Source organism: Agelaius phoeniceus, chromosome Z (assembly GCF_051311805.1).
Source record: "Agelaius phoeniceus isolate bAgePho1 chromosome Z, bAgePho1.hap1, whole genome shotgun sequence".
Lineage (NCBI taxonomy): Eukaryota > Metazoa > Chordata > Aves > Passeriformes > Icteridae > Agelaius > Agelaius phoeniceus.
The window spans coordinates 79,868,556-79,896,220 of NC_135303.1; the positions used below are offsets into that span (position 1 = coordinate 79,868,556).

At 37.7% G+C, this 27,665-nt stretch overlaps 1 protein-coding gene across 2 annotated transcripts in view; it reads right to left on the reverse strand.

The window, feature by feature from the left end:
- Positions 1–5,646: 5,646 nt before the first annotated feature.
- The window catches only part of GHR (growth hormone receptor), a 118,689-nt gene continuing 96,670 nt past the window's right edge, over positions 5,647–27,665 (reverse strand). For both annotated transcript variants that reach the window (XM_054652223.2, XM_077171769.1), the window contains 7 exons: positions 20,020–20,149; positions 18,798–18,958; positions 17,845–18,023; positions 14,118–14,289; positions 11,528–11,618; positions 8,708–8,777; positions 5,647–8,453 (listed from right to left, as the gene is read on the reverse strand). In XM_054652223.2, the coding sequence (XP_054508198.2) occupies positions 7,491–8,453; positions 8,708–8,777; positions 11,528–11,618; positions 14,118–14,289; positions 17,845–18,023; positions 18,798–18,958; positions 20,020–20,149 (1,766 nt within the window). In that variant the 3' untranslated portion in view covers positions 5,647–7,490. The remainder of the gene's footprint in view (positions 8,454–8,707; positions 8,778–11,527; positions 11,619–14,117; positions 14,290–17,844; positions 18,024–18,797; positions 18,959–20,019; positions 20,150–27,665) is intronic.

Consider the following 27,665-nt stretch of genomic DNA (forward strand, 5'->3'; position numbering starts at 1 on the left):
TTCCCATCTACTTTGGATTTATCTTTTTGTTGTATCCTGATGGGTCAAACTATTACAATTTCAATTTTAACCACAAATATAACAATTATATTCTTAAAATTTATTTGTAATTCTGGATCTCTTGTTCTCTTAAAGTAATGTTGAATTTCTGACCTAGTTTTCTTGTACACCTAAAAAACCAGGTTGGTGGTGAGTGTTTAAACCATGCAAACGTCTGTCAAGGAGCATATTATCTGAAATACATTTCTCTGAAATCACAGAATATTCTGAGGTGGAAGAGACTCAGAAGGATCACCAACTCTAAAGTTAATGCCCCATATAGGAATCAAACCTATGATCTCAGTGTTAGCACCATGCTCTAACAGTACACCATAGGATGTTTTGTTAGGGAGTACATTTTCCAGCAATTATCAAATCTTGTCTTATTGATCCTGTCTGAAGCTGTCCATTTGGATGGTATTGGCTTTGTTTTCTTACTTTTTCCCTCCATTAACTATTATTCCTTCTCCTGTGGAAGTTAAACAGCTGGGGGCAGTCTTGTGAGAAAGGAGTACTTGTGCATAATTTACTACATCATTCCCTGTGGAATCAGGAATGTAAAGACATACATGTGTCTATTTTATTTCTGTTTGTGACAGTGCTCAATTTCAGTGCCAAGCTGAAAGCATGCATCTTGCCTCTAAATAGTCATTTAATACATTCCTCAACAAAGTAAATTCAGAAGGTTGTTGTAATTAATTGATTGGTAGAAATCAGCTAACTAATACTAACAACATTCAAAAGAAAGTGACACAATTTTGCCATTTTTTATACTACAAAATCAAGAGACCACGTGTCTTTTGGAGACACGGAGTTTTTAATAAAATAGGTCATTCTTTGGCTAGTCTGTTCTTGGTATCTGACTGTGACTATAAACTGTATGAATCCTAACTAAGTAAAATTTTGCATTTTTAAACACAGTAGGTTTACAAATCTAATTGCAGTTAACACAGGAGCTTGTCGAGAGTTGCACATTGTTCCAGCAGTAGTTTGACTCAGAAAATGTCACTTAAAATTTTCATGACATTTCAGGGCACCAGTAAATCTTTTTCATTCCACCAAAAAATATGCTGCGAGAAAGAAAGAATTCCACCCCATAGTTAAAATCTTGGCTTAAGGAATCCAACACAGCTAGGCCACAGGTGGAAGATAGGATGCTCATCATGATCTCTGGCTAGCAACTAAACCTCAGTGTGGGAACTCAGCACATCCCTTTGGATGTCCAGAGTTGCTGAGAACCCTGTTGGGGGGCTCAGAGACCCTGGCATGCTGCCCGGAACACCTGGTGGCTTGATTTTGACCCTTGCAGTGGGTTGCCAGCTTTGTATGAGGATGTGAAAGTCACACAGGTTTGGATGGTGTAATAATAAGATATTCACAGGGTGAAAATGTAGATTTTAGGATTTTTGGTATGGGGGCTATGGGGACAAGATGGAGGAATCGGGGCATGTCTAGTCCTTCTTCTTTCTTCTTCTTGTTCTCCATTTTCTGCTGTGATGTTGGCACTTTGGGATTGGTTTAGAATAGAAGTGCACTGTCTAACATAGGTGATAGGTATTGGGAATCAAGAGTAAATATGATGTCTGTAGTTTGTAGTATAAAAAGACGATACCGCCTCGGGGGCGGTCAGAGTGCTCGTGGCTGCCTTGCTGAGCAGATCTCAGCTGAGCAGAAAGAAAATTTTATACATAAGAATTAATAAACAACCTCAAGACCAAAAAGTGAAGAGTCCAAGCTCGTTCTTCAGTTGCTCAAGCTCATCCTACACATCTCAGGGCAGAGAACATCAACAGCCGACCCGAGACCTCAGATGTGCTCAGATATCTGTTGAAGAAGGGTTGGACCTACTCATTTGATACCACAGTTTTTGCTAGAAATCACGTTTTTACTAAATTTCCAAGCCTGAGCCTTACTCTTCCAAGGAAAGTACATTTAGTTGGCTCACAGAATTAGTTCCTGAAGGAGTTTTTCATTCAGAAGGGCAAGGTTGGTATTTCCTCTGTAACTTGAGACTGTAACACTGTACATGCTACACAGCTGCTAGGAAATAGATCTGAAAAGTTTTAGTATGAGGAAGTTAACTGACACTGTATTGTTCTATACTTTATGTCTTTCTAGTATAGTATTGTAAGGTTTTGTATTCAAGAGAAAAAATATATATTAAGAAGAAAAATCTGTTGAAATTACTACTAAAAAAAAAAAGACAAATCAGTTTCCTGGCATGTCTACATCTCAGGTGTCTGTTATGGAACAGATTTAATTTTCTTCAGTATGAGCTCAAGAGCAGACCAGGGACAGTATGGGACCATCATTTGTAGCATTGTGATGGGAAGCTATAGAACGTTGCAAGCATAAGCTCATTGACTTTGCTTTTACTCCCACTAAGCCTTCTGCAGACTTTTGTTTCTTCCAGTGTCAATGAGAGGAGTTCACCTATGTTCTCTCACAAATTACCACATGATGTGGGATGATCTGCTTTCTCAGACTAATTGCAGGAAGCTAATGTTTCATTAGTCAGCTAATTTTCGTATATTAAAGAAGCTTGTATTATGCAAAAGAAATGCCAAATACTGTAGTGATAAAAAATTAAACCTGTCAAACAGTGTGCCAGTTTACTAGAAGCATCGGTTTTAGTAACTGCATCTGCTTATCTTGCTGACTGCTGGCAGCCTCTCTGCTGTGCCTGTTTCTCTGACATCACTGGTACAGTTTCTCTTCTGCTTCTGCATACCTACTCTAATAGCCCTGATTAGAGAAGATAAAGAAACACTCGCTCAATACAGTTATGCCAGAGTGTTTAAGTAGTATACTAATCACAGAAATGGAATTGGACTACATTTTGCTTCTCTGTGGCCTGAGGGCATGGTTTCTATGGCAGTAAAGCACTGACTGTGTAGGCAATTAATAATGATTAGTCAGAAAGAAGAATTTGTACTGCTAAATTACATTTAGACAGAGTCAGTTCCAAGAGAGAACATATCCACTTGTATCTCAAAGTTAATTGATTATAAAAGCTGGTTAAATTCTTACCAATTCCACCATCTTGGTGAAATAGATATTCTGAGTTAAACTGAAAAATTGGTATTGCAAAATTAAGATTCTGTAGTGTTTACTTCTTTTCCCACCACCCAAATTTGCATTTTTTCTGTAATAAAAATAGTATCATGCTCCAGACATTTCCACAGAATTCACAGAATACACAGAATGTCTAGGTTGGAAGAGACCTTAAAGATCATTTAGTCCAGCCCACACCCTAATACCTCAAGCAAACCATGCCACCGAGTGCCACATCCAGTCTTTTTTTAAACACATTCAAGGATGTGGCTCCAGCACCTCCCCAGGCAGGCCATTCCAGAACTTTATCACTCTTTCCGTGAAATTTTTTTTTCCTAATATCCAACCTATATTTCCCCTGATGCAGCTTAGGACTGTGTCCTTTGGTTCTGTCAGTGCTGCCTGGAGAAAGAGACCAACCCCACCTGACCACAGCCACCTTTCAGGGAGTTGTAGATGGTGATAAGGTCACCCCTGAGTCTCCTTTTCTCCAGGCTGAACACCCCCAGCTCCCTCAGTGGTTCCTCACAGGGTTTGTGTTCCAAGCCCCTCACCAGCCTCGTTGCCCTCCTCTGGACACGCTCAAGAGTCTCAATGTCCTTCCCAAACTGAGGGCCCAGACCTGGACACAGAACTCAAGGTGCAGCTTCACCAGTGCCAAGTACAGGGGGAGAATGACCTCCCTGCTCCTGCTGGCCACACTGTCCCTGATACAGGCCAGGATGCCTATTTTCTCCCTTTTCTCCCTTTTCCTCTCAGATCAGATAGTTGCATCAGGCACTCCTGTTTTTTTGTCTGGTAATAGGCCCCTGAGCAAATCTTAAAGGAAAGGAAGTTGCCTGTGGCTAAATGTCATATAGTTTGAAGTTTTTCTTTGAACCAGAGAAATATTTCCCATTCATGCAACTATGCTGATGCATATGTAATTAAATATACTAAACTGTAAATGACAGTAAAGTGTTCCCAATAGAGATTGCCATCATTAAATCACAGCATTTTTTAAATCATGGCAGGTGTAAAGAGCACTCAACTCTTCTTTAATACTTTATTTTAAAATAGAAAATATACCTTTTATAATGTTAATTTTCATTCAGACTGAACAGCTCTCATAATCTGCTGATCTCACTCCCTGTATCATAAGTCAGAAAAAATATTTCACCCTAAGTAGTAAAGAATAGTAGTGTAAGTCATTATGTTTGACAAAATTCTTTTTATCTTAATGGAAACTAGTATAGATGAAGCTTTTTTCAGTTTCTTGTAACACTATGCCTTGGAAATTTATGTTTTCTTTAATGGGTAAAAAAAGGCTCAGACTTTTCCAAACCAAGGTGGCTTCTTGCTGACACCAACAGACAGGCAGCAGAGCAACTTGAGTCCTTGCTTTTGATAACCAACATGTTTTCTGAATAAAGATACTAGGACAGATTAAACTTTGCCAGGTAATCTATGAACTAAGTGTCATTCTAAGAAAGGGAACATGTGCAGGCAGTTTACATGCAGGCTGGCCAATGTGTTTGAGATAGGCTTTAATGTGAAGGACTTTGGGGGTGGGATACAAAATGGCAATGCTCACACCATTCCATCCAATTAGGAAATACACTAGGCCAACCAGAGCAGTGACAAATGTTCCCTAGCTGCCTTCAAAGGTAGTAACAGGTCAGCCACCTCAAGGAGAGGGTGTGTGTGTGTGTGTGTGGTTGTGATAATTCACCTGGAGCCCTCCTGGGAGACCTGCATGCCCAGTTGCCTCCCTGGAATGTTTGTAGACCAATGCATGCAGCATAGGCAATAAAAAAGCCTTCTAATATGTGATGCTTGGCTGGGTAGAAGAGGGAAGAGCCGTGGATGTTGTCTACCTGGATTTCTGCAAGGCTTTTTAAGACTATCTCCCGTAACATCCTCACAAGAAGCTCAGGAAGCATGGGCTGATGAGTGGACAATGAGGTGGGTTGAGAATTGACTGTCAGAGCTGAGAGGGCTGTGATCAGCAGTGCAGAGTGCAGTTGGAGGCCTGCAGTCAGCCGTGTTCCCCAGGGCTCAGTACTGGGTCCATCTTGTTCAGCCTGTTGATCAGTGACCTGGATGAAGGGACATGGCATGAAGGGACAAGTTTGAGGATGGCACAGGGCTGGGAGGAGTGGTTGATACTCAGGAAGCTGTGTGAGACCTGGACAGGCTGGAGAGTTGTGTGGAGAGGAACCTAATGAAGTTCCACAAAGGCAAATTTGCAGGGTCCTGCAGTAGGGGAAGAATAAACCCATGCACCAGTACAGGCTGGGGACTAGCCTGCCCATCACAGGATGTTCCAGCAGCATGTAAATGGGTCAGCTAAACTGGCAGCACATCTTGGCCAGCTCTGGGTGCAATACGTCCTTTGGCTCCATACACATCCATTAGTGAAAACACTGGTTAAATAAGGGACTGTTTCTATTCTAAGGAAAGTGGCTTTATGCTTTATTCTATGAGAAATACTTGTTTTCTCCTAACAAAAAACTCTATTTTCCATTTTAAAAAATTAATTAGCTGCAAAAAACCACATTGTGTCCAGACAGATCAAAGACAATACATTTATTAAACTTTGAGAAAAACAAACAAAACACTAACATAGAGAAAGTTAAATAGAAACTGAAAGACACATCTTCTGACCGGCATATTATGGTTTGTGTGACCAGTAAAGTACCAAAATGACATTCTGAGTTTGACTGAGGTATTTAACTATTTTTGGCAATAGAAACAGAGTAAGAAACTTCTTTCAAACACACACATAGGCATTACTTGCATTAGTGTCTACCATCTATGAAATTTTATATGAAACTAAATAATGCAGCTGTTAGAAAATTATAGCAGCAAATTAGCAGAATATCTAATGCACATTTACCATAAAGTACGTGCTAAACTTAAAAATCCCACCCAGTAGTTGGGCCCAGTTGTGTAGCACTTGGTCACAAAAAGAGCATCAGTGAGATCAGTTGGAGACATCATAAGCAAGACCTGAATTTGTTGCACCTCATACACTTCAGGTCAGAGTAAAGAAATTAATGTTCCTATTTGCCTTCTAAGAAGTACCCTGCTGTGATGAAACCATGGCTTAGGAAGGTAACTCCTGAAACAATAAGAGTTAATTGCAAAGCTCTGTCAGGTTCTTAACATGTGCAAGAACAAACAGAGCTTTCCCTCCGAGTTACAGTTGTCTCTCTCCTTTCCTTCTGAAAGTGTGCCTAACACAGTCAGAGGAGATGCTGTTAGGCTGCAAAACCGAACACCATGTTTGAACAATACTGCACTTGATCCCCTTGTTCCACTGAAGTATTTTAATCCTGTTATATATTTAAAAATTAACTGCTGGCTAACTTCTGAAGTCCTTAATTTATTTTTTTTTTAATAAAGACTTGATGTGGCACTGACTAATAAATGTAATAATGCTACCTTTGGCTCTGGAAGGGCTTCAGAAGTTGGTCAAATATGAAGATACTATGCTGCTAATTTATCAGAGCTTATTCAAGTGTTCTCAAAAATATTCAGTGAAAATTTAGTTGCACAGTGTTTAATACTGTGCTCAACAAGATTTTGTTTATAAAAAGTGTATTATTATTACCATTAACTAGAATCTGATGAGGAACAGAATAATTTCCCCAAGTATGCTGTATATTTTAAAATTTTACATAGAACTTTAAATTGTATGTATATTTCTATAACAGTTCCCATAAGAAAGTAATAGAATCAGTTACTTTTAAGTTTCTACAATATTCCAAAATTTTATATAGGTTTCTTTGGAGGTATAAAATGGCTCTGTAAAAACCTATTATTCTTTTAGCTGTGAACAAAATTTTAAAAAACAGAAAACTCCTTTTTAGGACTGCAGCAATTACATTACTTAAATGGGTCACCATAACTGAACAACAATATTTGGTGTAATAGAAAAAATTTATGGTTTTACGACCAAAGTATTAAAATATATTTTTCTAATTTAGAGAAATCAAAATAGATGTGTTATTTAGTCAAGCTACTTTGGTGTTTTCACCTATATGATCAGTTCCCAACTATTGATATAAAGATCTCTGCCAACAGCAGTTTATTCCTAAATTCTTACACTTCACACCACCTGATTTTTAGCTTTATCAAAATGCACAATTTACTCTACATTAAACAGTAATTTCAATGTTTAATTTCACAAAAATCAACACCCACAAGAAAAGACAAAACAGCCTCAAGACAAATTCATAGATAATATTTACAGAACACAATAGGAATATTTTGATGTATATTTTACGCTGCAACATTTCAGATAAAATTATAGGAACCACGAAAAACGTTTAGACTTCATTTTGGTTTCAGCATACAAGCCTGAAACTGACTCTCTGCTGTGAAACACGACACACACCTAGTGAAAAAAAGAGCTATGGCATGATTTTATTCAGCTGGTCTGCGCTCACATAGCCACAAGACACGTTGAATTCCTTGTCTGGCACCGGCAGCGCGGTGGCATTGAGCACAAGGCCTTGTGGAGACTGAACGATGTGGATCGACGTATAGTCTGCCACAGGCATCTCTGAACTTGGGGGTGCTGCTGTTGAAGCTCCAAGATTGGCAACAGTCATGGTAAGGCTCTCTGTGGTGAAGTAACCGTCTTCGTTATAGCCTTGTTCCTGAACACGTGGCTCATTCTCTTCGTGGGAAGTCACAGCAATGCATTTTTTCACATCTGCCTCACTGAAATAGGTGTTGTCCATGGTGAAGTTTTGTTCTGTGCAGCCTTCACACTGTGCTCTCCCCAGCTTGGATTTCTGCCCTGGTGAAAGTACAACCCTGCCTGCTGGAGTAATATCACTCACTTGAGCGTAAAAGTCAGTACTTGCCAGTGAATTCTGGTTGCTTATCTGGGTATGGACTGACGGACGGGGTGACTCAACGCTGTCTCCAAAGGCTGCCCACAGGTGGCTGTTTTCAGACTGAGTACTCCTGTGCTGGCGTTGCAGGTCTGTGTTGGCAAGGCTTGGAAGTGACTCATCATTATCTTGCCCATTAAGGCACAAGAGATCCTCTTCTTTTTCAGTAGCCTTTTTGAACTGATCACTATCAGAGGTGGCATCACACGTGTCGCTTGCGCTGAAGTCTGTCTCTGGAATATCTGGTTCACAACAACTGGCCCGTCCAGAATCATCATCCTTCGCTCCCAAGGAGCTGTGAGATTTCAGATGATCTTCACTCAGGAGCCTGTCAGTGTCTGAGGCTCTGTTCTTTTCATCAGGGTCTTCAATGTCCAACTCAATAAACTCAACCCACAAGTCATCAATGTAGAGCTGTGTCTTGTAGTTGTCATGGCAGGCTAAGATGGAATTCACTTCATCTAGCTTTCCTTTCTACAAGGCAAATAAAAAAGAATTTTATAAAGGAAGTAATAGAAATGCTTGTCCTTTTTATAATGTTGACTTATGTAAAGATGTAGTTATGTAATAATTGCAAAGGGATTAAAAATTATTTTATGCAAACTAATTCTATGGCAACTCCCCAAATGTTAGAATTTTCTTCTACAAAATTTTTCTGCCTGGGACAACAGTTGTCATCTTCTACTACTACAAAGATTTTCACTGGAGATTTTAGAGTTTGATATTACCTTCAAAAGATCTGGGTCAATCCCTTTAATCTTTGGAACTGGCACAGGAGGAAAAATAAGCATTTTTAACCTGAAAAAAAAAAAGGCTTTTAATTGACAGTGGTCTTTTTTGAGGAAGTTACAAAGAAGACAGGCTTACATTGTATTTATATTTAATTACTTCAAAACTTAAATGTTTGAAAATAAAATTTCAAATACTCCTAAGGAAAGAATATTTTCTCTCATTGCAAATTAAGAAACAAGTTCTCTGCAAGCTTCATTTTGGAAATCACTTAAATTTATGTGGGAATCCATTTTGGAGTCTGGTCTTTGACAATTCAATGCTGTATAGAAAGAGAGTAAATTCCTAGAGCTCTGTCAATACATTCCCTTTATACATACTTTCAATGCAACCTGATACAAACCTAAGTATGTGGTGACCTTTCCAATTTTTTTTCAGGGATACAGTAGCCTTGCATATGCCCAATAAATATAAATAGGGGAACAGAAAATGGGAATTGGTAGAAAGAGTGAATTACTTTAGAACTAATAAATAAAACTGAAAAACATCTGCAAAACTTTAGGCTAGCATTTTGCCGTCTCTATGACAGTTCTGCTTCTTGAATTATTAGTGCAACAAATAATAAAATAATTTGTAATTAAGGCAGTGGGTTACCCTGTGGAGAAAGGTCCAGTAACTTCCTTGGGCATTTGCAGGCTGTGGAAATACATATTATTCTAATCCTTCATAAAGTGCATTCCTTATTTTTAGGGGACAAAAAAACCCTCCAAACCAAACCACTCCCTCTGCCCCTCTCACCCCCCCCCCAGTTCTAATAGAAGGATGATTTTCCCTTAATCATAATCCAACAGTAGCTGGTCCGGTCATGCCTGTTTCCTCCATGTTACCTCTCTGCTTCTTTTGCAAACAGATGAACAAAAGGAAAATTCAAAATTCTCTTTATACTGGGCTAATTGCCTATTTTAGAAAGTAAGGTGTGGAAAATGGTAAATACAAATCCAGATATTAATTTTGCTGCCTTTTTAGGGACATTGGTGAGGTCCAGAGAGGGTCGCAGATGTCTTAAAGAGTGCCTTGAGAGAAATCTAGGCACCTTTGGCTTAACCATGGCATGTCCAAATTCCTCAGATGTTTCTGGTTTTGAGCAGATCCTCAGTGTTCTGCCCAGAAAGCCTAGTGAGAGCCAGAAATACAGTAATTTTCCATCTAATCTCTGGAGAGGCAGTGTAAACTGGTTGGGTTCTCAGGGTTCGGACTTGTGCTTTACAGTTGAATCCACAAATCAGGTATTCTGACAGGACTGGGCATCGCTTCTAATGAAACAGACAAAGAATTTTACCACTCACTGCCTGGAGAAGACATTTGGGAGGGAGAACTGTGCTCTGCTCCTTTCTTAGCCTAGCATAATTCAAGCTTTCATCTCTCAACTCTAATGACCTAAACCTATGGCATCTGTCCTACAGAGACTCGCTCAGAGCCTGTGAGATCATAACTGAGGAAAATATGAATTGGCATCTTCCAGAATCAGAAGGAAACCAAGCCTGGATATTTTGCATTATGGAAAACCTATGCAGGCTGCTTCTCTGCAGAATACATTGCCATTTCGCCACTAAATGCTCAAGCTTGAGGAAAGGGCGCACACCTGCAGTCCAGAAAAACTTTCCACATGAAGTCCTCAGTGGAGAAAAGCTTCCTCCAGCATTCATGATTAGCATGGAAGATATTTATAAACTCTGATTAGGGATATGCTTCAGACTTGAGGATTTTCTGAGACTGAGCCACCTTTTGTTCAGTGTGCTGACCTTAGCTCCTGGTGCTACATGCACATTGCTCCATTCTGACACATCAAGCTTTTGTCATGAATTGTATCAGGAGCCTTGCTCTTAAATCTGGGATTGGGATGCTATTGCAGGGAATGGCTTCCTGAAATTAAACTCTGTCAAAGTATAGAGCTTGCCTAAATAAAAAATTACTGCCTAGTGAAAAATTTTTTTTTAGATCTGCTCCAAATGCACCAAATTGTTTTAATTTCAGTATGTGAAATGAAATTTCACCATTTTTTGGTATGTGCAAAGCTACTCAGTGTTCATTTTCAAAGTGTATACACAAGACCACTGACAACACCCATGTGTGCACTGGGTCTTGACCATGGTGTTGCTCCATAGTGTACAACAGTACTGATATGACATCCAAGTTGAATTCTGCCAAAACCTATCCCTGAAAACACATATTAGGGGATTAATTAATTTTAAGACCTGTTATTTTTATTTATGTTTCATTCTTTCATTTTTGTATATGACACCATTTCATATTTTTTACAATCAATGCAATTCTGTGCTTAGTTTCATTTTATTCCTGTTATCTACAGAAACTGCACTTTATCCACAGAGACCAAACATTGCCCTATGAATCAATCTCTTTCCCGTGGAGTCAAGAAGTAGAGTTTAGTGGAATGGTCTAAGAACAAAATCAAATATATAGACATAGGTTTGTATTAAACTTTTGAACAGCATGTGAATAAAAAATAGTATGTTCAAAATTTGAGTGAACTAAAAAACCAGTTCAAAGTGTAAGTAAATCAATCATGTAAATTCTGCAGAATAGAATGTACTGCAGTGAAAGAGGAAGATCAAGATAATCAGATTCCCCATGCTGAAGGCCCCATACATACTAATCCCAGTGATATGTAATTTACAAGAATAGACAAAAATGCTCAAAATGGTTACTTGTCCCCCATATTTTAAATAATTGAAAAATCTTTTTTTTTCCTTTTTTTAAAGCTATAGGTACATAAAATCCAACAAATAAAAAGTCTCTACCTTGGTTGTTTAGACAGCATGATTGAGATCACTGTTACAGCCAGCCCACACACTCCAAAGACAACAACTAAGAACCATGGAAACTCAACTTCTGAAAGAACAAAACATGAACATATAAGCAGGAATGTCACATCTTTAACTTCAGCCTTGTCTTCCACCACTTGAGGATTCCAAAGTGGTAAAAACTGATGAAAATGCTTCTTACTCAAATGTAAAAGTTCTATGTTAAGCAGAAATAAAAATGTGCTTTTTGTCCTAGCTCTGGCCAGCACTTGGAGGTTCCTGGATACCACCTCATGTCACGGCCAGGGGCAGACAAAGGGACTCCCTGCCTTCCAAGAAGAAGGGTGTAACTTCTGGTTGAAAAATGTGGTGGCATTGTCTGACATTGCTTGTTGTCTCTGTGAGCATCTCTCACTCAGAGGGTGTGAACCCCCCTTTCTTTTGTATACTTTTGCTATTAATATTGCTGCTTTTACTGTTTGTTTTCTTATCTCATTGCTGTTTCCAGTAAACCGCTTGTATCTTGACCCGTGATCTTCACTTTTTGTGTTATCAGTTTCAACTCCTTCCCACTGGAGCAGAAAGGGGAAGAGGGACTGAGTGATAAGGGTGTGGTTTGGGAGAGCCTCAGTCACGGCACTGAATTGGGAAGTATCATTCCTAATCCATGGCAACTTTCGGTCTCAGCAGTTTCCATGCATTTATGAGTCCACTGAGACTCCTTGCTAAACCAGACTGATTTCATAAATCTAAACAAGATATTAATAAAGATAATGTCTATGGCATAAGCAGCCATGAGGAACATTCTGCCTGCTTGCAACATGGTATCAGTAGTCCTGAGGCATGTAATGCCACAGACCATGCTAATACTTGTTCATTCAAGCTGAGAGAACATTACTAATAGCGCACAAAATCACAAGCAAACTATTTTTCTCTCACAAAAAATAAGGTATGGTGGTGTCAAAAAACATACCACTTCTCTTTCTAAAGGTTGAACATTAATTATTTTGTGAACCAACTGAATCAACTGAAAAAAAAAAAACCTTTTATTTACCTTGCAGGTGGCTACAAAGAATTTAGAAACTAATTGAGAAATGCAATTTAATAGAAATGAAGAACAATGCTGATAAATGAAATGTTTTATCTCTTAAATACTAGCAACTCCATTATTCTTAATATTACATTGTGAATTACAAAGCACAGAGAAATTTTTTCTAGCTTTAGTCTTAGATTTTTCTCATTTTTTCATAATTTAAAATTTCCTGAAGAAATTTCACTCTTAGTTTTTGGGCCAAGGAACACTGGACAGAAAGCTTTAAAACTCTATATATGAACAAAAATGACCTTTCAGAGAAAAAACAAAATAAAAATTCAGGTATGAGTTTGAGCTCTGTGTTCCCAGCTCAGATTTTGACAAGACATGCTTTCAGGCATCAATAAAGTCCTATATGGATATGTCTGTGTTAAACAGGTCTGTATTTGAATAACTCATTGTCACATCAGTGAGACCAGCAAATGTCCAGCTCCTTCAAGAAGTTAGAACATTGTATTAGAAGACTTTTAATTATTAATACATGAAACGTATCTAAAGTTTACTTCTGTGTAACTGAAAGTGACATACAAAAGAAGCAAAAATAAATTCTCAATCAAATCAGCTCACTGCTGCTGTGTGAGGTGTGTGGATTAGGATCACCTTGGAGAATCTGAGTTGTAGTGACTGAAGAAAACTGGCCTTAGGATGGCCTTAGATTTTCCAAGTATTTTAATGTTATTCATATGAAAACCATGACCACTTAATATGGATAAGTTTAATAAAAAAATGACACATGTACAGAACATTAACTGTTCCTATAAATTAGAAATGAGAACTAATAATAGGAAGAACTAAAAAGGAGAATATAGCCAGATTTTGAAAGATAAGAGTAACAGGTTGTTTTATATAACACCTTCACTAATAACCTGGAAAATGATGTGAAGAAGCTTGTTAAAATTACTTGTTAAGGAACTCACATTTTGAAGACTTAATTTAGTAGCTCAGACCTGAGAACGTCTGGAAAAGGCACTGTCTCATTCCTTCAATAGAAATATGTGATTCTCAATGGCTGATTTTTCTTGTCTTTAACAGCACTTGAAAATGAGTACTAGTCATAAGCAAGAATGAGAAAAATACTCACTGTCTTTGATAGTGTATCAGGATGATTAGAAAAGCACAGAATTCTAGAAAAAAACTTAGCCAACAGTATTGCAAGAAATCACAATTCTTCTCTTCCCAACTGAGGTGCTCATTTTAGATGATGAAGTACGAGATTTAATTCTGGTTTAGACTCCATGAGATGTGCAATAGCAGTTACTTCTGATTCTTAAAGCTATTTGTATTTTTGATCTCTGATGATCTGTGAAACAGTCTTGCTGAATTTACTTCTGAACTTGAACTTGTATAAGGAACTTGAACATTCTCAATCTCCCCAAATGATTCTCATGTAGTAGGCTGGAATACCTCTGTATTCAATCATTAAACATGGTTGAAACCATCCTCCATCATTGAAAAGACAAGAGTTAAAGCTATAAAAATGCTTTGCTCATTTACCTTCTGTACAATGATCACATCCAATGCCTATTTGAGAAAATGACACATAGAGGATTTCACTGAACTCCCCGAATTTTTCAGAAGTTCGTTGTCTTGATCGGATTCGTATCTCATAATCTCTTGCTGTCTTCAGAGAGTACAGTGGAACCATTGTTGAGAGCCTGGGTTTTAACTGTAAAGACAGAACTGTGATTTATTTGTTTGAATTGTACTGTAAATTTTACACTGCTGCTTGATTTCTGAAGGCATTTTTGCTACTGGGCATTTTGAGGATAGCACAAGAAGAGTTCAGAGAACATTAACACCATTTACTGTCAACTTAGTAGTCATCAGGCATTTCTGTGATTCAGGGGACCAAAAGCAGAGAATCCAAGCTCTGTAGATACAGTCAAGGAAGAAAGGCAGCTTCCCCCAGTTACACACCATAAGTAGGTGGTGTGAACATCTTTCACTGATCTTTCAGGTTGTAAATACTTTTTACTGTTATAACACAACATTACTGATTGCAGAATGCCAAAAATGCTGTTAAAATAACACGGGAGTTCTAAAACTACTGCAATCTCCACTATGAATTTAATGGTTATAACCAAACATATTGCGTGTTATAAATGTTTTTATTTGGAGAACAATGTATAGGCCTCCAAAATCTTCAGCTATATACAAAATGTGATAATGGAGACTGTGTGACAGCTGGCATCAGATTGTGGTCTTTGAAACTTCTATATTAGCTGAAACATACTTAGATACTGCTAAATATGAAAATGTTTAGGAAATCACATTAGAGGTCTTAATAAGTAAAATTTCTGCCTTTTTCTATTATACCTCTATATGCATTTTCATTCCAATAACCCTACAATAGTATACAAAATAAAGAAAATGTGCTCAAAATAGAAATCCATTTGGCAGATATTATATTCTACTTTTACTTTAGAATCAAGTATGATACCAGAAAAAAAGCATCATGGCTAAAACTTAAAATATCTGGAAAACAGCAGCCTTTGGGAATTTGAAGGAAGCTTCAACAACACAGTCCTATAATCTCCATAGCTGCATAACCTCAACTTGAGACAATATTTGTTGGTAGGTATGGTCTCTGGAGTTGTCTGATCCCTGGTGACTCCTGACTCCAATGTTCTTACAATCAACCAGTCAGATTTTGGAGGAGACAGACTGCTTTTCTCTCCTAGTAGTTGAGAATTGTGGAGAACCATTGCTGTACATCACCCATGTTTTTAATATGTGAAGAATATCCATTTGGAAACCATTGGGAAGGGTATTTAATATATACCTATTTCATGGTATTAAGCCACAAAGAAATAGTTCACTGAAGTTTTACAGATAAGTTTACATCCATCCCAAATAATGGTGTTACTTGGAAAAAGCCAAGAAGAATACATCAGAGCCTTTATGAAAGGCTCCTGGATGGAGTGGGAAAAGTTCAGCAAGAAGTGAATAGATGAACAAACAGCATTTGTCATAGATTAATTCAAGTAAAAGCCATATGAGAGAGACATCATAAAAGGTCTCATGAACACCCATTATGTCAGGGTGAATTTTATTCATTTAGAACGTTTCTCAGAAAATAATTTTGGTCCTCTTATCACCATATTTTCCTGTTTTAACACTTACTAATTAATGTTTAATTTTCTTTCAATTTAGAAATTATTTATTTTCAAGTAGTAAATACATTGAGAAAATAATAAAGGCTATGCATGAAAAAGCAATGAATCATCCCCAAAGATATAGAAAAATTACAAACAAATCTCAGTAAGGAGGGACTTAGTACAATAATAAGTACTATAAATTAATTTTTTTATTACTTATATGTACAAAGCATTATGGTATATTTAAGCAGTCAAGGATTATCCTTTGTGTAAAAAAACAGTAATAAGTAGACATGTATAACTTGACCATGTATAAGCAGATATTTATGTCTTAATGTGCTTCAACACTCATTAGAGAAGGCATTTGTAGCAAGGAATCCAAAGAGTGAAATTGTAGCATTGCTTCAATGCTGTCATTCAGAATTTGCTCTTGTCCTAGGCCAGACCAGGATTTTGTTCAGAAATTTGTCTTTTGTGCTCTCATAGTGTCTCAGTGAATTATGCCATGTTTATATTCCTAAAATGAAAGGCTTACAAAACCTTCCACTATACACAGGTTAAGTCCAAAATAATCTATAATACTTTGTCTCTTGAGGCAAGTATCACAATCAGGAATTCCTTATCTGTGTTCAGAAAGAACACTGATCTTCAAATCTTTGCTCTCCTGAGAAGAACTATTCTCAAAGCATTCTGGGATTATTGACAGTACTGGAGCAAGAACAAAGCTTAATTAGGGCATTTATATGACTGATATCAAAACTCATACTAAAAAAACCATTAAAATGTGCATTTTTAGAGACATACCTGTATTCTGCTTTTGAACATTTGCAGATTTTCAGCTTCCTAAAGATTATTGATTCACTGCCTAAACTTAACACATTTAACTGGCTTTAAAATAGAGGCTAAAATATTAAGTATATATATATTAAGAGGCTAATATTTTAAACCAGTATAGATAGAAAGACAGAGAATTATTAGGAAAAATTTTTACAGACATTATAGGCCTGTTTGGCTGTAGACTTGTTAATAAACACTAGGTTAAAGAGAAAATGCTAACACTGAGAAGGACCAGAAGTGAGGAGTAAGCCAAGGTCTTTCACAGGTGAAGGCAAGCAAACCAGTTTGACTACATTTCAACTGGTAAATCTGGCTAGGTTCAAATTGTTTGAATTTTCCTTTTGTAGTTAATGACAAATTTGTAACAGTATTATCTGGGGTTTTTTTTCTGCCAATTAAATCAGTTCATATTAATAAGAAAGCAAAGAAAGGATTCTCCTCTGACATGATGTTCTTACTGAATTGAATAAGAGCTCTCCATATGCAAATATGCCATGACACGCTGGAATTTAGCCTATGCATTCAGGTAAGATGGGCACAATATCTTATCTGTAACAGAAAAACTAACTACATGAGAAGTTAAGTGATTTTCAAAAAGTAAACTTAAAATATTTGTAATATATTATTTTATATTTTCACAGACTATCCCAAAACTTCCCCTTGATGTCTGGTATGAAATCTGTAAGTCTTACCTATGTTGCATTATTTTTATTTGCTTATTGTATCAAATTTTAAATTGTAACTCAAAGTTCCTTCCTTCCTTCCTTCCTTCCTTCCTTCCTTCCTTCCTTCCTTCCTTCCTTCCTTCCTTCCTTCCTTCCTTCCTTCCTTCCTTCCTTCCTTCCTTCCTTCCCTCCCATCCATCCATCATCTAAATTATAAGTATTAAAATTTACAGGCACTCTGAAGAATCTGGAATGACATGGTGATATTCTTGTTCAGACTACTGAAACATCATGCACTGTTTAAATATTTGAAGCTTAAGAAAAGAATAGACAAATATTTTATCCTTGAAAACACTTGCATATATCTGACTCTTCCTATACTTACTAATCTAACACAGGTGTTTCTGGGTTTTCATTACCCTGCCTGTCAACTATCTTGACATATAAAGTTACAGTATTTGCTAGAAAATGTCAGAAAAAATGCAGGTATATAATTTAAGATACAAGGCATTGTCTAATTAGCAAATACAAACAGGTTTTTCAAAGTGGTACAAGAGTGTTAGGGATAGAACAAGCCTGCACTGCACTATGACTAATGTATAATAAATATTTGTTTCATACCTCCTTCCATTTTGTCTCATTAACTTCTTTGTACTGCAATTCATATTCCAGAGTAATCCATCCCTTCCGAACATCTGCTGTTGGTGGTGGATCCCATCTTACCTGGATATCCCCATGGATCCCAGTTTGGCTAGTATTTAGCAGAGTCCAGTTAAGGTGGACAGGGGGATCAGGCAGTACTGTTTAAACAGAGTATTTGGAATAAAACAGCCAGTTTTCAATGTGAAATGACCATTCTTACTACATACTGATAAATTATTTCAGGACTTAAAAAGTATTATATTAACCATAACAAGAAGGCACTCTGCCAGTTGGCAGTAGATAGGTTCTGCATAAATCTCACCCAACCAACCAATAAAGAAGATTAAGAATGAATGCTCAGCTGAATAAAAGAGAGCATTGGGTATTCTAATTACCTGTAGGAATAAATTATCTGGATATGCAGTTAATGGTGGTACACTACCACTCTGAGCAAGCAATAACATCTGTAAAGTCCCAGGCAGTCAAGATTCATACTGCCATAAATGTAAATCCTAGCTTAGAAATACAAGACATCCTGATCCTTTAGATTACAGTTGATTCAGGAAAAAATAGTGTTTGGCTTCCAGAGTTTTGCAGGATCAAGGTTTTAATGCCAACTTTGCTCTACAAGGAGATGTAGTATCCATTAGAAAGGACTCAAAGTGAAAGCAAAGACAAGCTCATTTGAGCATGCACACATTTGAGAGACCACTGGGATTTAGAAAAAGAAATCACATATTTGCTTTTATCCTTTAAGCTTTCTTCCAATCTAGGCAGTATTTTCTGGTGTGGATTACATTACAGTGTTACAAAATCAAATCCCTTCCCATGGATCATATATTTTAGGTACTGACTTTTCTGAGAGGCAATATTTAAATACAGCCTAAGTAATACAAAAGCTTATAGAGGTAAGATACATAATGGAAGCATACCTATTTCATCAACACTGAAACATTTTTTGTCATATACTTCATTTTTACTGGCAAGTTGAACACAATATGGTGTCCACACAGAGGTGTAGGATGCATTGAAGTAACAGCTATTTTGTCCTGAAGTGATATAATCAGGGCATTCTTTCCAGTCTTCCTCATTACTAGAATGACAACAAAAATGCAATATTCATGAGAGAGAGATTTACAGACCTTACAAAGTACAAATTACAGATGTTACTAGACACAGTACTGATAAGTTGTAAAATTTATGAAAGGGATAAAAACATGTCAGTATTGAGGGTGATTTACAATGAAACCACTGTTGAAGAAACCTGCATAACTGGTTTAGGTACTCAGGTACTTAGTGGCCTGGAAAATAGCTAAACTTTAAGGTGCCTTCTAACCCAAAGCATTTTATGATTCTGTTATTCTATGTTCCTATGATTTCTGAGATGTCTCAGAGTAACTAAGAAAGCCAACCTTGCTATTAGGCTTAAGTCTGATATGCAAATGTATCATAACCATCATCAAAAAGCATCTGTAGATCAAAAAGATCAAAACCCTGTTCATTAGAGGGAACAGAAATGCACATCCTCCTATTCCTGTGAACAAAAGGCCTATTTCCTTAATAGCCATTACTGGTAATGTCTATGTCCTTTTTCAGCCTAATCATTGTAGCAACCTGAAATTTAAAAAAGCTTAAAGTGGAGCTGAATCATAATTGAACAGGACTCAATGGAACATTATCCCAGTATCAGAGCAGTCTTTTTCCCTGACCTGTACATTCAGATTTTATCACACCAATTGATCAACGGGGACTTCATAAAACTTTAATAAAAATTTGAAAGGGCCTGTATCCAACCTCCACATTTGTGCACACATATAAGGAATCTCAGTGTTGCAGGTTAGATGGATAAAGAATAAACTGCAGTTGCCTATTAAAAAATCCTTACCCAAGCTATATAGTGTTCAGTTTTGGATTCTGCAACCTGGACCTAAATTTAGTAAGAATGGTGTTTAATTATCTGTCACATAATGCTTGTTGCTGCAAATTGCCCAATAACTACCAATAAAATCTAACATTGGAAAAAATGTACTTAAAACATGGGTTTATACCCTTAAAAACAGTATGGCTTATATCACAGCAAAAAATTAACAGTAGCAACCTAACAAGCATGCCAAAAAAATTACTTTTCTCTTTTCCTTTTTCAGCTTTTATTACCTCTTCTTGTACAACAGCTGTAGTATTCTTGGAACAGTGAGGTTATAAAGATTTCCAGCAGTCCAAAAACATGAAAATGTCTCCATTTCAGGTGATCTGCATTTTCTGATTTGTGGCCACTGCAAGAGGTCTGTCAGAAAAAAAAAGCAGGGGACAGAAGGATACACATTAAACAAATCCAAACCCCGGATAACCTGCTGTTAAAATGAAACAGCACCTTTAATGAATAATTAACTTTTCTTCCAATCCCTTATGTACAATGAGACAAGATTTAAATTCTTACATGCATACATGTAGAGGGACATAGAAGCCATAAATTCGAAAGATGCATCGAGCTCTCTTTTGTACTGCGTAGAAGTGAATATAATCACAGCTTGACACTAGGCATAGGGATTTGCCAGCCCTACAGCTGTAACTGAACGGAAAAGTCTGTTTCAGATGGAAGGGACCTAAAACAATCATCCAGTCCAACTGCCTAACCACTTTAGGGCTAACCTAAGGTTAAAGCCTGTTATTAAGGGCACTGTCCAAATGCCTCTTAAACACTGGCAGACCTGGGGCATCAACCACCTCTCTAGGACGCCTGTTCCAGAGTTTGACCACTTAAAGAAGCTTGTCCTAATGTCCAGTCCAAATCCCTCAGGTGTAGTTTTGAAACATTCCCACATGTCCTGTCACTACCCCTCTTACCAGCTTTGTTTCCCTCCTCAGGATGGAAACAAGGACATTCAAATCTTCTTTAAACTGCAGGGCCCAATACGGCACACAGGGAGGTCACACCAAGGCTGAGCACAGTGGACTCATTGCCTTTGGACTAGCTGGCTGTCCCCAGTTTGGTTAGTTCAGTACAGATCCACCTGAATTAGCACTTCATTTGCTTTGAAGAAGGTGTGGTACTGCAGAGCTTACACAGACTCACCACAGCTTAGCACATACCCAGCTGATGCATTTCATGATGCCTGCTCATGACGGAAGCTACCTTGAGCTGAGCTCAGATTTGTGTGCACAATGCTGTGTGGATATAACCCTGTTCTGAGGGAGATAAGGGGACTTCTAAGCATGGGCATGTTCTGCCACATGCCCATTTCTATTCTTTGTCAAAACCGAAACAATGAAAGCTCATAAAATGACTGCTGCAATAAGTCAGCCACATCAACTGTTGTGAGAAGTATAAATGCAAAAGTTGCAGGTATGATTCACTGCTTCCAAAGCCAAGCCTTAACTTTTCCCTGATTTTGAAGGTTCTAATTGCCAGTGTTCCCTATTTGGCCTGAAAAGCTTTCAGAGAAAGTACATGGAATTGTCTACCTCTCTTCACAGACCATCTGGGAATATGATCATTTATTTAAGAAAATTTCTCCAAAATGCATTTAAGCATTTAAGATGTAGATGTTAGTCAGGTATTTATGAGTGGTGAAATGATCACTGAAAAGAGAATAACATGGTGCTCCTCGACCCTGCATGCAAAGTTCTTTGCGAAGGTTTTGGCAGCTGTGAATATCAGAATTTCAGACAAGATAATAAGGAAGAAATATGTTAATGTCAGGGTGGTGAAACACTGGAACAGATTGCCCAGAGAAGTGGTGGGTGCCCCACCCAGGAAACATCCAAGACTAGGTTAGACAGGACTCTGAGCATCCTGGTCTAGTTGAAGACAGCCTGGGTGATTGCAGGTGGGCTGGGCTAGAGGATCTTTACAGGCGTCTTCCAGCCCAAACTATTCTGTGATTCTGGGATAATACTTGATACAAGACATTTACCTTCAAAGTCAGATACAGTCATCCACAAGCACTAGGCACTTTCTGCTACACAAGAGGATATTGTGGCCTTCATGAACGCTGACTCCTTTATTTATGGCTCAGACAGACACAGCCACTCCATGCCTGAGCATGTATTTCTGTATTCTGTATTCCTCAGGCTCAATGGTTTAAATTGTGTACTTTATATTACACACCACCAAGCATCCATATCAGGCACTAGCTAATACATGAGTATTATGAATTTCTGTTTTGCTCATCCCATAAAATTGTCTGATTTTACACTGTGGACAATGAACAAGGCCTGAGAACATGTCTGTAAATAGATTTCACAAGCTGGTTAGATTAAACCTCTCTGCCCTCCCCTTCCCTTTCCTGCCTCCCCAAAGCATTGAGAATTCATCTTGCCACCCTAAAATAACTGAACTTTGATTGGAAAGATTTAAAAAACGGTCTTTTTTTCTTAGCCAGCATGTTCTATTTCACTCAACTTTAAATAAGTTTCAGTTTAAAACTGAAACAAATATTGAAATGAACTGTTGCTGCAAAGGAAAAAAAAATGGTACTGTTCTTTTTCCAGAAAATATTGAAACAGAACATTTTTACTATTGTGTCTGATTTTTTTTAGTGTGATATTTAGTGTTTGACAGCTTTGGCAAAACTTCAAAATGCTTCTGGGATTGATGTTGACTTGAGCTTTTACATAGTTTTACATCATTTGTCAAACAATTTCCATGCTGTAGATGTCTTTGTTAGAAACAGCACATGATCACGAAACTGCAAATCGTTGTAACATAAATCCAAAACAAAACAGGATAAAAGATTCAAGAACAGAGTTGTATTTATAACTTTTAAAAGTGCGAGTGTCCCAGCTTTCAAATTTGAATTTTCTTATTTAATTGAAAATCAAATTACTTTATAAAAGCAAAACAAAGGAAAAAAATGTTTAAAAACAGAACAAGAAAAATGAATTATATTTTCTGCTTTTACTTCAAAGACATGAATAAAATTACATAATACCTATAATCAAGAAGACACATGTCTCTCCCTTCTTCTATAAACAGATAGTGTGCAAGGAAGTACATGCTATGGCTTTTCCTGTTTCTATCCTCAGCTACATGCAAATATAGCTATTTTTACTGCAACACATTAAGAATTTGAGAAAATGATATATTGGAAAACTCTACTAAATTAGAGTATTTCTGTTGATGTATTTATATCTGTATTTATAGCTAGAACATATAATATTTACAGACCATGCAGACTATGTTCTCATCTGTAGGGGTAAATAAAGTCACACCGTCATTTTTTCACATGATGAAATGAACTGAATTGAATCAAACTTCACTTAGATCTTGAGAGGTCCAGCAGAATCTTAGATATAAGCTCTACCATGTCTTACTAATCAATTATCTGGAATTTACCAGCTTTATGCACACTTTCAGATGTACAAACTCTTTTAGGAAAACAGATCATAGCACAACCAGAATGGCATCATTTACAATGGAGAGGATTAGCAATACAGAACACAGATTAAGACTTGGTCTCTTACATCCTAACTTCAGAAGAATGTATCCCCAAGTCTCTCTTTTCCACTTCATCATGACAGGACCATTAATTCTTTCTCTCATAGATGTTCCATCAACAGTCCCAAGAATTTTTGAACAGGCAGTATTTTTGTTTGGGATTCAGTAGTCCTGGTTAACCAGTTTATATGAATACATATATTTTTATTTTATGACTATTTGAAAGAAATACTATCTTATGATAAACATTTCCAGTTTCTGTGTCAAGTTTCCAGCCGCAGATTTCGTGACTGACTGAAGAAAACTTTAGCATATTAACTTGTGTAAGGCTTGGCATTCCTGGGGTAGAGCTCATGAATTCCTTGTTTCCCACACAAGTCAATTATCAGCACTGTGCACCCTCTGTGAGCTCCATCTGAACAAACTGTCCCAGAATGTGATAACTGTAAGCAATAGCTCAGCTGAATGCATTTAGGCATAAAGACAGCAGGGCACTGAAAGTAAAGGCTGTCAAACCAAGATTTTAAATAGACTAGAAGAGAAAAACAAAGAAGAGCAAAACAAAGCATGGATGTACACTTGCTCATTTCCTATCTAAACCAGTAAGTTCCAGTCAAACTGTCATTAATAAAACCACTTGCTTTACTCAAGATAATGGCTTGACCAAATATGCCATTTCAACAGGAAAAAAACATGGGAAAAAAAGTGTCAGAAGGCTAATTCTTTTAGAGACTGAATTTACTTTTATATTTTCCTTTTCTTTCCCTTCCCACCCTTCCCTAAAAGTCCCTCTAATAAAATATAACTTTAAAAGGAGCTGGAAGTGTGGAAGACTAAAGAACTGACATATGTAACCAGGGTGTAGCAAAACAGTTTATCATCATCTTGGAGAAAGTCCTACTGCCACCAGACCTCTAGCACTTCTGCAGGGACAACAGTGGAGGAGTACACAAATTGTACAGAAATATCCCACTTATTGGTGTAGGACTTTGGTAGGTGAAATAATAATAAGCATATGACTGATAAAAATCAAGATAACAAAACACAAAATGATAAAAGGGGCTGCACTTTTGCTGAACAAAATGAGGTGTTTCTAGTTGTGAATTTTAGAAGCTCCAAGTAGACTTATCCGTTATCAGAACTTCCTGTACCAGTCAAACCTACAGCAAAGTTAAACTCACAGAAGAATAACATGCCCCAATATGCAAATCATTGATAACAAAAACCTTATGCAACAGCACATCTCTTAATATAATCCATTCTCAAAGCACATACAATGTGTCACTGCTAGAGCGCAATACAGAAAGGTGGAAATGGCAATACGATGAGGGGAATTCATTACAGTTAACACTGAAAACAGCTATGAAGAGCTGGAGTGCCATTTCCTGTAGCTCAAATTTGTACATTGGCAGTAAATGCTCTGTCAATTAGCTCCTGCTCCTGAATCCACCAGGCTCATCAAAGGTTGGGTCATTTAATTAATAAGAGCCAGTTGATTTCTGTGCTACCAGGAAATTCTAATTTGTTTAAATTAGGCAGTAAAATGAACCACATTTGGTGTCAGTGGATGATATGTTGAATAGGTACAATCTAGTACTAATAAATTGTCACACATCCTATATAGAGAGCAGGAGATGCAGTACAGGGAGACAACAACCAGGTCACCTCTTCAGCAGGCTGCTTACTAATCTGACCCAGTTTTTGCCCTATGTAAAAAGGACCCATAAAGGACCAACAAGTTCTGGAACATTTTTTTGTAGAAAAGAATAATTTTTTTTTTAATATCAGTAATAAATCCAATCCTTTTGTACAAAATACTTGACAGAAAGAAAGCAAAGCTTAGTAACTCTGATATACTGCATCACAGTGAAGACAAAATGGAAATGCTGTGTAAGAGAATACTATGCCCATGAAGTAAGTCTAAATATTTTGATAGTTCATGATAAATACAGGTGTTTTTCTTAGAAGAATGAAAGTGGGATGTTTACATCTGCATTGGACATTAATTTGGTGACTGCTACCTCAAAATACATTATGTAGGCATCCCTGCAAAGCAGATAACTATGCTGGCTGATCTTTCAGAAAAAAACTTCTTCTATCTTTAGTCTAGTGAGTCTGATGTGGTTAAAAGCACAAAAGCCAGGAGAAACTGAGCTTATTCCATAGCATAGAAGTCTAACAGCTGTGTTGGTTTCCCACACTTTCTATGCTATTAAGCATCCACAGAACAGAAATCAATGTGGCTCACACATGTAAGGGTAGTACACACAAACGAAGTAAATAAAGCTCAGGACTGAGGGAAAAAACAATCACACAGCATTAGTACCATTGCCCATGAGAAAGTACAGGGAGGAGAGAGGATGTGCACATGTGCCATGTCCCATGGTACTTGGTATGTGCTTTGCAAATCATGCCCTCCCACGTGCAGTGGTGGAATCAAGGGATTTCTGTTTCAGGTAATCACTGTCTACTGGCTTGCCTTCATATATGACAAATAAAGAGAAGCAAAGCCAAAGATCATGGTAATTGTAAATGAAAGGCAGTTAATGTAACAAACCCATTTTCAATTCTCTCTTAATTGCTTACGTAGTTGTAACTGAAATTGAAATGACCCTTTCAAGAAATTATGTACAAAAAAAAAAGTGTAATGCTTTTATCTGTTACAGCCATTGCTGGAGATGTTCAGTATTGACTAGCATTATGTGGAAGATTAAGTAAGGAAATATGGAAGCACAAATGAGGTCCTGTGGTCAAACAGAATGTGCAATTAGCAAACACCACAAAAGGTCCTCCATGCCCTTCTCAGTGCAAACAAATTTTTCAGTACTGATACAAATTTTCAATATCCTCCTTTCTCCTGCATATGTACTAGCAATTTCTATTCTGAAGCCCACTTCAAAGTCAACAGCTGTCTAAGACCAAATGCATTGCTCCCCACCATGCAGCAATGAGGGGTTATCCTTGCTGAGATTGGTGCTCAGAACCAGCACCAGAAAGACAAGCTTTTCAGAAAGAGAAGCTAAGTTCAACTTGGATTCCCAATCCAGGACCTAACACCTTCCCAAACTCTAAGAGAGTACTCAGAGGACATGGGGAGTAAGATTGTCAGGTGTAAGGACTGCAACTTGACAAAACAATGAAAAGTCACTCTAGGGCACATCTTAATGCTCCTGCCTAAATGTTGCAACTTACTTCCCTTGTTTTAACATTAGCTCCCTTCCTATAAACAAGAAACTGTGCAGATGGGGCAGTTTGACTGCACTGCAGTGGCTACTGGCATTGGGTAAGGGTAGCCAGGTCTTGGTCTGACCAGGGGATAAGGGGGGACCAAGCCTTGAGCCCCAGAGCCTGGTGGAGGTGGCTGGGGCATGGAGCCCATGGTGGGCAGGGTACTGTGGGGCACACCTTGCAAAACCTGGCAGCAGCAAATGACTGTGCAGTGGTGTTAGGAAAGCAAACAGCACAAGTGCCAGCCTGAGAACAATACAGAAACTGTTTTAAAAAAGGAAGTAGAGTAGTGGGAAGTAGAGCAGTGGGAGTAGACAAATGGAGCCAAAACAGGGAGAAAAAAAGGAGAACAAAGACACAGGTGAAAAGAAGAATGAGAAAATCACATGTTTGGAAAGAAAAGCACAAGAAAGCATAACTGGTTATGACAGGAAGGTAAGTAAGGGCAGCAAAAGACTTGAGGTAAGGCAGAACAAGCATAACATTGAAAAACTACAAATGAAACACATGAGCTGATGTAAGCCTGCAGTCACTGTTACTCAGTTCAAACAGTGAAGACAACAACTTTGGGTCTGGCACATGCATACCCTGATAAGGTAAAGCAGAAACTGCATGCACCTAGGATCACCCAAGAGAGATACTAAGGCAACAGACTGGAGGAGAAAGCAGGTGGTTGCAAGGGCAGTGTGAAAAGAGACAAGCAAGCACTGACACAGCAAACCTGTTTAAGAACTGCTGCAGAATAATGCAGTTCTGCACAACAGAAAGACTGAGGTCTTCCTCACAAATCTAAGTGTCAGACATCAGGTCTAATACAATCAGTGCTCCATGAAAGCAGGACTGTGAGTTTGCCAGTTTCATTCACCGCCAAGATGCAGCCAAGCACTAACAGTGATATTATATCCCAAACTCCATGGGTAAGATGACAATGACACTGTGTCCGAAACATCACCAAAACAGTGCTGGTTATGCAGAAATGTGTCCTGATATTTCTTGTTTATTTCCTATCCACACCCTTGTTACACTTGAATGAAGTAACTCACAGAAATATGGCCCCCAATCTGGCCTTGTTCTTGACATTCAGTCCTTTTAATTCACACTGCTTTTGGGAGATCAGAGTTAATCTCTAAATTCT